The sequence below is a fragment of the Hippocampus bargibanti genome, linkage group LG07 (assembly GCF_051943395.1).
Source record: "Hippocampus bargibanti isolate YZ-2025 linkage group LG07, ASM5194339v1, whole genome shotgun sequence".
Taxonomy (NCBI): Eukaryota; Metazoa; Chordata; class Actinopteri; order Syngnathiformes; family Syngnathidae; genus Hippocampus; species Hippocampus bargibanti.
Genome location: NC_142740.1, coordinates 24,082,700 through 24,095,220, shown reverse-complemented (window position 1 = coordinate 24,095,220; position 12,521 = coordinate 24,082,700). Strand labels below are relative to the sequence as shown.

General features: G+C 40.5%; 1 protein-coding gene across 5 annotated transcripts in view; it reads left to right on the top strand.

Annotated features, from left to right (window-relative positions):
* The first annotated feature begins 1,249 nt into the window (after positions 1 to 1,249).
* The window catches only part of LOC148895868 (phosphatidylinositol 3-kinase regulatory subunit gamma-like), a 22,419-nt gene continuing 11,147 nt past the window's right edge, over positions 1,250 to 12,521 (top strand). Inside the window, exons 1-6 of one of the 5 annotated variants that reach the window (XM_089000191.1) lie at positions 1,250 to 1,908; positions 4,460 to 5,018; positions 9,805 to 9,981; positions 10,206 to 10,311; positions 10,519 to 10,617; positions 11,946 to 12,126. In XM_089000191.1, coding sequence (XP_088856317.1) covers positions 4,784 to 5,018; positions 9,805 to 9,981; positions 10,206 to 10,311; positions 10,519 to 10,617; positions 11,946 to 12,126 — 798 coding nt within the window. In that variant the 5' untranslated portion in view covers positions 1,250 to 1,908; positions 4,460 to 4,783. Of the gene's footprint in view, positions 1,909 to 4,459; positions 5,019 to 9,527; positions 9,727 to 9,804; positions 9,982 to 10,205; positions 10,312 to 10,518; positions 10,618 to 11,945; positions 12,127 to 12,521 lie in introns of those variants that run through there. The other 4 variants (XM_089000193.1, XM_089000190.1, XM_089000192.1 and 1 more) reach the window with 4 other exon arrangements.

The window sequence follows — 12,521 nt, the reverse complement described above, 5'->3', positions numbered from 1 at the left end:
AAATAAAAAGTGAACTTTTCACACACACACACGCACCACCGTTACTTCAGAGCAATTACCAGGAGATAGAATGCTAGCTAGTTAGCTAATAATAATAACAACACTAATACATTTCATTCATAAGCCTCTTTCGAAACTCTCAAGGTCACTTTACAGTCACAGGATAAGTTTTTCTGTGAGTGAGCAGCGGCAGCCACACGCGCCAGCATTCACTCAACCCGGAAGAACTAAAATAGATAGAAAGCTAGCTAGCTGGCTATCTATTAGCGAGCTAGCTAGCTTTCTATCTATTTGAGTGTTGAATGTTTAGTATCCAATTATCTGCTTGGTTCTAAGCACTCAGACAAATAATGTGTGTTATTTTCTGATTTAAGTACAGTAACAACCAAACTAAATGCAAGTTTATGAGTGGAGATTGGCCACAGCCCATTTTGTCCTAGAAACATTTCTTTTCTGTAAATATTAATGTGCGCTTTTACTTCTGAGCTAATTGGATGAATAGTTTTGGAAACAAAGGAGTTGCTTGCATTTACAGTAAAGTCTCGTTATATCGATATCGGATATATCGATAGTCCCGGTTATATCGATACTATTTCTATGCACGCACGGAGAAAATTACATGCAAACAGGGTCGGATATATCGATAGTCCCGGTTATATCGATATTTTTTCGGACTCCCTTGAATATCGATATAACGAGACTTTACTGTATTTCATGTGGGAAAAAACAGATTTGACTACAATGTTTTATATATAACAACATTTAAAATAGTTTAAATAAATATTATAAATATTCACATTTTCGCTACAGCTCACGTTATACTTTATGTCGATTTCTCCCCGAAAAAGATTTTTCCATCTACAATCGACAGAGGCGGCAGCGGCATCCTTTGGACAAAAAATGTGCTTGTTGGGACATCACCGTGAGGAAAAGAACTGCGGGGGCTGCGTCTCCTATTTTGTCTACAATGTCCTAGCATTTTTTTTAACCACTTCCTTCCACACCACTTCTTTCATTATGTTGATCTGTGAAGTGGAACGTAATGCTGGCGGAATAGAGAGGTCAGGGGCTCCCCACTGCCTAGATACATACAGTCTAATATTAGAACATTTCCTTGATTTGTTAGCAGCATCTCTGCTGAATCCCAAAGCACATGGCAACAAGCCGGCCAATAGCATTTCAATAGCGCCCGCTAAGCACCTCGCTCTGTATAGCAACAGTGGCATCCTTTTTATATTTATTTTTTTACGAGCGGCTTTTTTTTTCCTCCTTCCTCCTCTCCCACCGACTCATTCTGAGGCTTCTGACCCCCACTGAGCTGCCACACTATGCTCTTCTCATTGGGAAAAAGAGTTCCAGTGAGAAGAGAGCACGACTTCTGTGTTTATCTTTGCCTTTCTTCTACTTCTGAAATGCTGACATTTTGTTAGAGGGGTTTTAAATTCTTTTTTTAGGGGGGGAGTGACTTTCTGATATGATCTGAAATCGGCACTTTTATCTGGCAACCACTCAAAAAGTTTAGTCTTCTTTATTTTCAGGCATTTCAAAGAATAAACCAAAATGGGAAAAGTCCTGGAAAATACTTTGGCATCATCAGAAATGTCTCGCTGGAGAAAAAAAGACAGAACCAGGAGGAATGACATCGCCGGAAGAACTTGTATTCAGACGGGATATACAAACGCCGGGAGGAGGAGGAGGAGGAGGATTTCCAAAGATGGAGGATACAGGAGGAGAGGCGGTACGGGATAGGAGGAGTGGAAGGACATAAGATGGCGTGAGGAGCAAAGCCAGTGGTTGGTTTGATCCGAGCCACGTGTGCGTCCAGCAACGTCTCTTCGTTGCTTCACGGATGTCGACGAAACGTTTACTTCCTCTGATGGCCGGCCGGGCTCTTCGGTCCTGGACCAGGTAAGTGCGTAGCTGCATCCCACTGGCGTTTCCAATGACGGCTCCATTTCGAAGGCAATTGGGGTAAAAAGTTGCATGCGCCAAACTTCCACGTACGTTGAGGCTACATAGCATATGTAACGAGGCAAAGTGGAGGATGAAGGCTTCGTGCAAATATGGCGAATGTCAATCGTCCCGTCCGTAGAAACCATTCGATCCATCGTTTTCATGCGATGAAGATTAGCTACTTGGCGATCGGAGTTCGGACAAACGTGTCAAAGAGATATTTGCTCTGCATTTTAACCTCATTTTTATATTATTTCAATTTTCATTGATTTTTTTTTATTTTATTTTTTAATTTATCAATTATGGAGCAAACAAGATTAGTCGTCATGGAAATCCACTCGAAATAGGTTTCAAAGCTGTTTTCGGAAAAGTGGAATACGCAATTGGTCGATCATAAAGATCATCGAGAACATTATCGACAAGTTACTTTGGGATATTTACGTCTCTGATTGCTCTCTCGCGACCAAGAAATGCCACTTTAAAAACTGCTTCGTTTCGCTTGAAATATTTCTAGCGACCGATGTACGATCTTCGACGATCTATAGTTTTTCGATTCAACATTAGGCTTCTTTAAAGGAAGCAGAAAATATCCCCAGTAATGTCGTACAGTTCACAGAAAAAGCAAGGAACAAAAAAAAAAACAGTTCTGAAAACCACAAATGCAGAATCTGAATGCCTTAATCAGTAACCTTGATAAAGGTTTTGTGCTGGTTTATTTTTCCTGTTTTTTTCCCCTTTGGAAATTTAATCACGCCCATCCCCCCATTTAATCCTATTCGGGCAATATGAGCATGATTAAGACACATTTTTTGTGACTATGAAAACAATCCCTAAATACAATGGTGGTTATAATTGGTGTGTATGGCGAAGAAAACCCAACACCCGCCTCTTTGTATTTGACATCCATTGGCGCATCATAAATTGCTGACTAATTCCAAAGATTTGGGATAAGAATAAGGGTATAATGGTGAATTTAAAACAAACCCCAAAAATATTTGGCTTTCTATCGGCTTATTTTGATGTTGACGGGGTAGCAAACATTTGATATCATATTTATTTTTGCAATACTTTGTACATGAATAGATGTCGACACCACTATAACTCATTCACTGCCAAACGTGCAGAAATGTGTCCAATCCAGTGCCAGGGTTTTTGTCATTGTCACTTGAATGCCAGGATAAGACTTGTGTCCCTTTGTGGCTACAGAACAAGCAACTCGCTCAGTAAAAGGCTCCCAAACACAAAATGGTCATCGGCACAGCAACAATCAAAAAAGCTAAACAATACTCAACATTTGATGACAATGCTCTGATCTTACCGTGAAATGGGCATATCTTTCCCTCTTAATTTCAATTGTGCCAGTGCCAAGCCTGGATAACTACAGTGGATAGTGTCAGGAAGGGCATCCGACGTAAAAGCTTGGCGAAAACAAACTGCTGAAGATATTGGACACTGATTCGCTGTGGCGACCTATGAAGGGGAAAGCCGAAAGGAAAAGAAGAAGACTTGAATCCCAGGACCCACAGAATATTACGTTTTAGGACTACATAAACATTCAATGCAGTGTAATAAAGTTTAGACTCTTCTTTCATCAGAAAAAAAAGTTAATTCCTAAATGATATGGGTCTGAAGTTATATGAGCTTGAAATGTGGGTGGCTGTCCAAAATACAATGCCATACATACACATTAGTTGATATAGCGCTATAAGAACAGCTGAAGCTGAAACAAAGCGCGAACATGGAAAAAAAGGAAATACTGCACACTTATGGAAGGTGCAAAAAATTGCCAGAGGTCTGGCCATCACTTTATCGGCACCCAAGCAGGAAAAAACAAAACCCGAACAAATTCGGGAATGGCGCTCAACGTCATATTTTCAATTCCCGAATAAATTGGTGAATGGCAATGAATGAGTTAAAGAAAATATTTTCCCCATTAGCGGTATAGACAGAAGAAAATGTCGAAATGTTGAAACTGGTTATAAGAATAAAACAAGGGCATGTGTCCTGTCCGATTACACTTGATTACACTCAAGCGTAGCTCTTTTTTCAACTTTAGGACCCAAAGGGGGAGGAACTCTTTGAATATATTTGTCACGGTTTGCAAGGTGGTGATGGTGGTTGTGGGTCCCAAAAAAGCAGGCAGGAGGGAGCAGCCGGATGTATTTGACAAATTGTATTAAAATAAAGTCAGCAGGAACAAAATCTAAAACATCAAAGTCATCCGAACAGAAAAGTACAAAGTATCAAAGAAAACCATGAGCAAATATCTGCCGAGATGAAACAAACCTGACAGGGTGCAGCATACACACTACACAGTGACCCGACACCGAATAGTCGTGTCACCAGAAGTTGCCAACCAGATCGTGACAATATTTGAGATGGATGTGCTTCAAAAGTTAGCTCGATAGATTGATCGTTAGTTATTCATCCCATATGGGAAATTCAATACCTGTTGTTTAAAAATAGAGGTTATGCAATGCTGACGGTGTGCTTTCACTCTTTTCAGGCTGCTCACTTTCAGCAGGTTTGCAGCTCAGCAACGTGATGTCGGGAATTAAATGAGCCAATCATTGCACCCAGCAAAGCACAACAAGCTGAACAGACAATGTCACTCTGTCTAAGGATTGGCTTCAATGAAGGATTCGGGCAGGGGAACCAGCACTTTTTCTTGACCAAATGGCATCTATGAAATCTGCGCCATCTCGCTTGCTATCGCTGGCCGTGAGTGTGTCGGGAAGCTGATAGCATGTGATCGACAGCACCGAAGGACCCAGCATCCTGCTGCTATACCACCTCAATTAAACCCAGCCGTTCGTCTTTGCCGGGGAAAATGGCAGATGCAGGTTTACGGATGCGCACGGCTGCGGCCGAGTTCCAGGCTGCAGATTTTCTCACGTCACCAACGGCATCACTCAACCTGGAGGATGACGAGACCGAGGAAACTGCAGATGAGCCCGGAGTCAATTCTGCAAGTCCTCCTACAACGTCATCGTCGTCTAGCCAATCACAACAAGAGACTGGGATATGTTCAGCGTCATGCTCTTATCCATCACCACCGGGTCAAGGTAAAAAAAATCAAGCTGCCGTGTCCTGACACGAGATGCTTATGGATTGCGGTGCGGGAAAAGCAGCCATTTCTATTTCAAAAGTACATCAGGCAGCTGATTTATTAAGGACAACCGACGCCTCTGGACAAGTTGTGTCCATAATTTGTAAAATCACTTCAAATGACTTCTACTGAGCGTACAAAGATTCCACCGCATATAGCTATATTTTATGTTTTAAGACTAACGCTGAATATTCAGGAAGTCCCTTTTTTGAGTTGATGACGATGCCTGACGTGACGTCACGGAGAAAGCGACACACAATGCATTTTGGGTACTTTGTTTGGTCTGAAAACTTCGTGTTGATCCGTGTTGATGGCGAAATTAGAAGGGAAACACATAAATAACGCGATGGTGAATCGTTGTGTGTTGCACAAGACTACTATTTGATACTAGTTGACACAAATTCCCAGCAGACAAATCAGCCCATTTCCAACGGAGCTCTTGTGCATTTTCTGGGACGCTACATTGGAGTCCTGACGGCTCGAATTGATACGGAAACATTGCAAACATTTATGCTTTCCTCTTCAGAACTATTTGAATCATATTCATAACTGGATGAGTAACAAGAAAGCATCTTCTCCGAATCTGAAGCCATTGTTTTGATTCTAGAGCAAGGCAAGACGTCCTGGCGTGACATCACGAACAAGGGGGCGGGACATCCTAAAACTCGGCATCTCCAGGGTCATTTTGAAGTACTTTTGAGACACTTTAACTCATTTTTATTGGTGTTTTACATTTGACTAAAAATATCAGCCTGCGTGTTTTGGGTATTTTAGATGCTATAAAACGTTTTCATGATATCAGTTAGGAAACAAAAACATGATGTCGGTTGTCCTTTAAGTCAAACTGTCTTTTAGCTCATACGAAGGAATGAAAACATAGTGTTAAAAATAATTAGAAAACAATTGTTGAATACAATTCCTTTTTGGACGCTGGTCAACTTTCGATCCGTAAACTATTTTCTGCTTAGGGAATAGAAATACTTCATAACAGGAAAGAAATATTGTACTCCGCTGAAGACACCTTGCTAAATCGGCTCCTTGATCAGGATGAAGCAATAAGAATCGTAAAAGATCGTTTTCTGCTTGTGAAAATGAGGTTTCTTGGTTTTTTGAGACACATTGAGGTCTTGCGTGACATGCCGATTTCATGCTTAATGAACAATTTCTGCTGAGGTTTTTGTGCGAATTTAGAGAAGTGAGCTGCTTTGGTCAAGTATTTTGTGAAAACACGGTATAAATCACATTAATTCATTCACTGCCAGACGACAAATTTCTTTAAAAAACAAAGCAAGAAGAACACAACACACGGTCCTGAAATTTACACTGGAGTCTATTTGGAATAGTTTAAATTTGTCATCTTAATTGTAGTTTAACTCATTCACTGCCAGACGTGCAACAATGTGTCCACTCCAGTGCCAGGGTTTTTGTCAATGTCATTTGAATTCCAGGACCCTTAGAATATTGAGTTTTAGAGCCACATAAACATGTAATGCAGTGTAAGAAACCTTAGACTCTCTTCTTTCATCAGAAAAAAAGTGTTAATTCCTAAATGATATGGGTCCGGAGTTATCTGAGCTTAAAATGAGGGCAGCTGTCCAAAATACAATGCAATGCTTACATATTGGTTTATATAGTGCATTAGCAACAGCTGAACATGGAACAAACCTCTCAGATGGAAAAAGGGAATTTCTGCCCCCTTGTGGATGGGAAAAACATTGGTAGAGGCCATGGCCAGTGCTTTATCGGCACCCAAGCATGAAAAAAAACAAAACCCAGCACTCTACGTCATATTTTCAATTCCCCCAAAAAATTGTGAATGGCCGTGAATGTATTAAAACAACATTGCCTTCTTAAAAAAATTGCTGGGGAAAAAGTAAAATCAGTCAAATTATAGTTAGGATCATTCACCATTTGGAAAGTAATTCTCTTGACCAAATTTGACACAACAAAAATTTACCTTTGATATGACGATGTTTTATGCCTTTTGGTTTTAATTCCATTTGCACTCCACGCGACTTTTAATTCTGCCCCGCGAGTATTTACAGAAGAACTCAATTGTTACTTGGGTATCGCTGGGGAATGTGAGGTTATTGTTTTACAAAATATGAGCGTTCTCTTTTCTGCTTGAATGACAGACGGTTCATCGGATCACCTGTCAAGTATTTCCTATTTTTCATGGACACGTTCACAGATGGTGTGTGTGTGAAATAAACCATCTGGCTAAAATGTGTTTGTGCGTGTGGAATAAATCAGATCAGCGAGTGAGCACAAATATCATTTACAATTACAGAGTAAATATAAGATATAGAACTCAGGTGTACTGGACACCCAAACAGATTTGTGAAAAAAAAGAAATTCCTTTTTGAGTATAAAACTATGACAGAATATACCCATAAATATAGATTCTTCATTTGAAATGTGAGATGTTTTTTTTTTTTCCCAAATGGAATTTATAACAGGTGTCTTAAAGGACAACCGACGTCTCCGGACAAGTTGTGTCTATAATTTGTAAAATGGCTTCAAATGACTTCTACTGAGCGTATTTTAATAATATTATAATAACGCATATTTTACGTTTTAAGACTCACGCTGAATATTCAGGAAGTCTTGTTTTTGAGTTGGTGACGAGTCCGTACGTGACGTCACTAAAGGACCACCCCTGACCGAAAAAAAGACACATTGTAGCAGTCCTTCCATCACGCAATGTATTTTGCTGTACTTGTTTGGTCTGAAAACCTTGTGTTGCACCCAAAAGCCGCCAGAAGAGGGCGTCCTAGCTCCATATAAGGAATTTATCAGCCTGTGGAAACGGAGGTGGGCACAGGAGGTCGCCATTTTGTGCCTCTTTTCTGGGACGCTACATTGCAGTCCAGATGCCTCAAAATGACACTGAATAAATTCTTTAATCTTTAATTAATTCTTTAATTAATGTGTGTTTTCCTCTTCAGAACTATTTGAATCATATTCATAACTGGATGTGTAACAAGAAAGCATATTCTCCAAATCAGAAACCATTGTTGTGATTCTCCAGCAATTCAAGACGTCTTGGCGTGACGTCACGAACTGGGGGCGGGACTTTCTGAAAATGCCCAATTCGCAGCTCAATTTTTTGCAGATTTTGGACACTTTAAGTAATTTTTATTGGTGTTTTGCAATTGAATAAAAATATCATACTGCGTGTTTTGGGTATTTTAGATGCTATAAAACGGTTTTCTGATGTCAGTTAAGAAACAAAAAAGTGACGTCGGTTGTCCTTTAAAGATATGTCACTGCCTAGTAATGCCACGGTGTAACAAAGTCATTATAGCGGCGGATCTGTCTTATGCAGAGTGCCAGCCTTTGAGTCGCCAGTTAAAAATAAATCAATAAATAATGATAATAAATACAGCTGCGGCATTCGGGGTGTGTGTCAGGGGATTCGTTGGGTCTGGAAATTCTTCCTGTCTGGCTGCCAAAGACATTAGTTAGAAAACTCGATTACAAATGATTATGTTAATTCGCACCGACATTTTGTAACAGTGCAAAAGTGCCAAACATATCACGCAGGCACATTTTTGGGTGAGTCAACATTGCCTGAGAAATTGATAAAAAGCTTTGATTTTAATCGAAGCAGTCATCGCGTATGTTGACGACCATTAAGTCAAATGTAAATTTTTTTTTGTATTTTCTCCGGGTCCTCCAGTTTCTTCCCACATTCCAAAAACACACATAGCAGGCTGACTGAACACTCCAAATTGTCCCCCGGTGTAAGTGTGGGAGTGAATGGTTGTTTTGTTTTGTCTTTCATCAGAAAATAACAGTCAAATCTAAAATTATATGGGTCTGGAGTTAGCTTAAAATGGGGGCGGCTGTACAAAAGGCCAATGCTGCCCCCTCATGGTAGAAAAAAATGTTAGATGTCTGTCCAGCGCTTTATCGACACCCCTTTGCCAGAAAAAACAAAACTCGAACAAATTCGGGAATGCCGCTCCACGATTTGCTTTTCAATTCCTGAATAAAATACGTGAATTTCAGTGAATGAGTTAAATGCTCAATTGGGGTCTCCAGAAATATATAAATATTTATATTAGGTTTATTTAGGGCAAGGATTAGAGTGTTCGGCTCTTTCTAATAATAAGAGGTCACGCGTGATCTTCGTGCGACATACTGCCTTGGCTATAAACAGTGATTTCACGAATGTCTTTCCTTGCCATCATCAAGTGTCAAAGGTGTAAACTTTCATCAACTGCTAATGTCATGCAGTGGACTCCGCACACATATAAAGGTCAGACACGCGATGCCATGTACCAGGGGATTAAATGGTTTCTTCATAGGGTGTTATACATACAGTACGTATGAAGACACACCACTCTGACACGGACACGATAAACACAGAGCAGCAGCTCTCGGGTCTTTTCAGCGTAACTTGAAATCTCTATGCGGACAGCTGTTGTTTGTGAGGCAAAGCGAGGCGAGGTTGAGCTCGATTCAACATGGATTCTGGCCCACTGCTCCTGAGCGTAGAGGAGTGTCAGTAATGGTATTCTCGGAAGTCAGACAGTGTCACCTGTCAGTAGACGAGTCTGGGCAGATTCTCAGCCGTGGCGTACGACTAAGCAACAGAACTGTATCCCTTTGCGCAGTCCCAGTCAGAAGGACATCAGTGTGTGAACAACACAGACATGGTACTGGATTGTCATTTCTTGACCGTTCTGGGTGAGCGGCATGGCTAACGCTGGACCGTTCCGAATTTGATGTTGCAGTGTTGTCGGAGCCAAAAATGAACAGGAACGACGGCGAGACTCAGTCTCCGATGGCTTTTCTGCAGGACCTTCCCACCACAGCGGACACTAATAACGATGTGTTTCAAGACTTGGGAAACGTCCCCAAGGAAGACGGTACCCGCCTCAACTTGCTTAGTCAAAGGGAATCTCTGTTGTGTCAGTATGCATTTTGAATCATGGATCTTGTACATCTGCATATCGATGTTTTCTTAAACTTAAGAGTTTACGACCACAGATGTAATTCTCCAACCTTGTAACATTGAAGATATATCTCTTTCAATCAATCAAACGCTTGCATACACAAGCATGCATGAATATTAACAACAATGGACAAAACTCTGTGGAAAATTATTTAAAAAAATGGAGTGTTTTGTGTACAGGGATCCCAGCCAATAACATCCTCCCAAAAGCGATGGCTGCATGCCATTTCTGCTCTGAGCAAAAGCAACTGGCTGATGCAGAGTGGTACTGGGGCAACATCTCAAGGTGCGCAACAGGGTCTTCTCTCTAGATCGACAATGGAAACTTGAACTGCTCAGTCATTATAAGTGAGATGTTTAAATACGTGCATGTCCCAAAGTAGAGATACGCACTAGACAACTTTTGTTAGCTAATATTCTTTAGTGCACGTCGGCCCCAGAAATGAGAATTTGTTGCTGAAAATATGTTTGTCCACGTTATGTTGTTGACCAGAGATGAAGTGAATGGAATGATGAGAAACACACCGGATGGCACATTCTTGGTCCGTGACGCTTCCAGCAAGCTCAAGGGAGAATATACACTGACATTGAGGTAAGGAATCAGAGTCGTTTGTGGTGCATATTTAACTCATTCACTGCCATTCACCAATTTGGAGGACATTGATTCATTCATTTCAAACTCATATAACTCCAGACCCATACAATTTAGGAATTAACTATTTGTTTCTGATAAAAGAAAAGGGTCTAAGGTTTCTTACGCTGCAGTGAATGTTTATGTAGTCCTAAAACTCAATATTCTGCAGGTCATGGAATTCCAGTGACACATGACAAAATCCTTTGCACATCTGGCAGTCAATGACTTAAATAGAAGCATTTATTACTTTGTATATTAATATCACTTGTCACTTATATACACTACAGTAAGATTGGAAATAATTCACTCCAAGTTACGTATCAGCAGAGGTGGGCGTTCCATCCTGAGATGGAACAGTCTGTCTGCCTGTCCTTGTCCGTGAAAAACAACCATTTTGGGGACAGAGAACGAGATATTTTTTTCAAAGGACAGACTAGCCAAGGACAGGAATGACTTTTCTTCAATCCTTTTAATTGTCCTTTTCCAGGTCACATATCTACGGGCACCCATTTCATGACTATGTTTGTATGCGTTAGGGAGTGACACTGCTTTGCTACAAATGGACTGTGCTTTAAAATGACAAGGACGGACAGGGACAGGAGAGGACATTTCTATGACAAAGGACAGAAGCATAATGACGAAAGGGTATCGAGGTCGCGGACGGAGGACGGTTTGGCAAATAGGGTAAAATGCCCATCTTCTCTAAACTCCAAGACCTTTGTTGCTTTCATGTAAACATGCTCATAATTTTCAACAATGGGCAGTGGGCTGCAATTTACAAAATCAGACGACTATTAGTTCGGCCTGAGCCACCGCACACTTTCTGTTCCAACTTTCCATTTTGTGATGTCCAAGACTACGGACAGTATATTAACAACTGTAATTGACAAAGAACAAACTGAAGAAAATTGCTTCTCTTCCCCAGCTGCAAATAGTAAGGTGGCACTTTCCATTAATATGACTGATATTATAAATTAGACTTAGAATTTCACATCGATAGTGAAGATCAGAATCAGAATCATCTTTATTGCCAAGTATGTAGAACACACAAGGAATTTGTTTCCGGTAGAACACGCTGCACTAGTATCGTCGTCAAAAAAAAAACTGCTAAGTGGCACTATACAGTTCCATTTTGGCTACTGTTGAAAGAGTTGAAAGAGTTCAAAGGGTTAATGGCTTGGGGGAAGAAGATGAGGGAGTCAATGAAAGAACCGTAGTTGTAATGTGCTTTGCCTCCAAAGCTGTTCCATCTTTTTATTTTAATGACATTTGCTTCAATCTTACAGGAAAAATGGCTCCAACAGACTGATAAAGATCTTCCATCAAGGAGGGAGGTATGGTTTCTCCGAGCCGTTGACTTTCCCTTCTGTCGTGGACCTGATTCAATATTACCAGAACAAGTCGCTGGCCCAGTACAATTCCAAACTGGACACGCGACTGTTGTTTCCCATCTGTAAATATTTGCAGGTGAGTTTGTTGGTTTGTATTCTGTATTGTACATGTTTTATGATGTGATTTTCTTCAATTATTATTATTTTTTTTAATTATGCTAAACTGCGCCAGTATAAATAATGAAATACTGCTACAGATGAAAGGAAATTTCTGAGCCTTAAAGGACAACCGACGTCTCCGGACAAGTTGTGTCCATAATTTGTAAAATGGCTTCAAATGACTTCTACTGAGCGTATTTTACAGAAGAAAGATTGCACCACATATAGCTATATTTTATGTTTTAAGACTGAATATTCAGGAAGTCTTGTTTTTGAATTGGTGACGAGTCCGTATGTGACGTCACTGAAGGAACGCCCCCTGACCGAAAAAAAAGACACATTGTAGCAGTCCTTCCATCACATCAATGTATT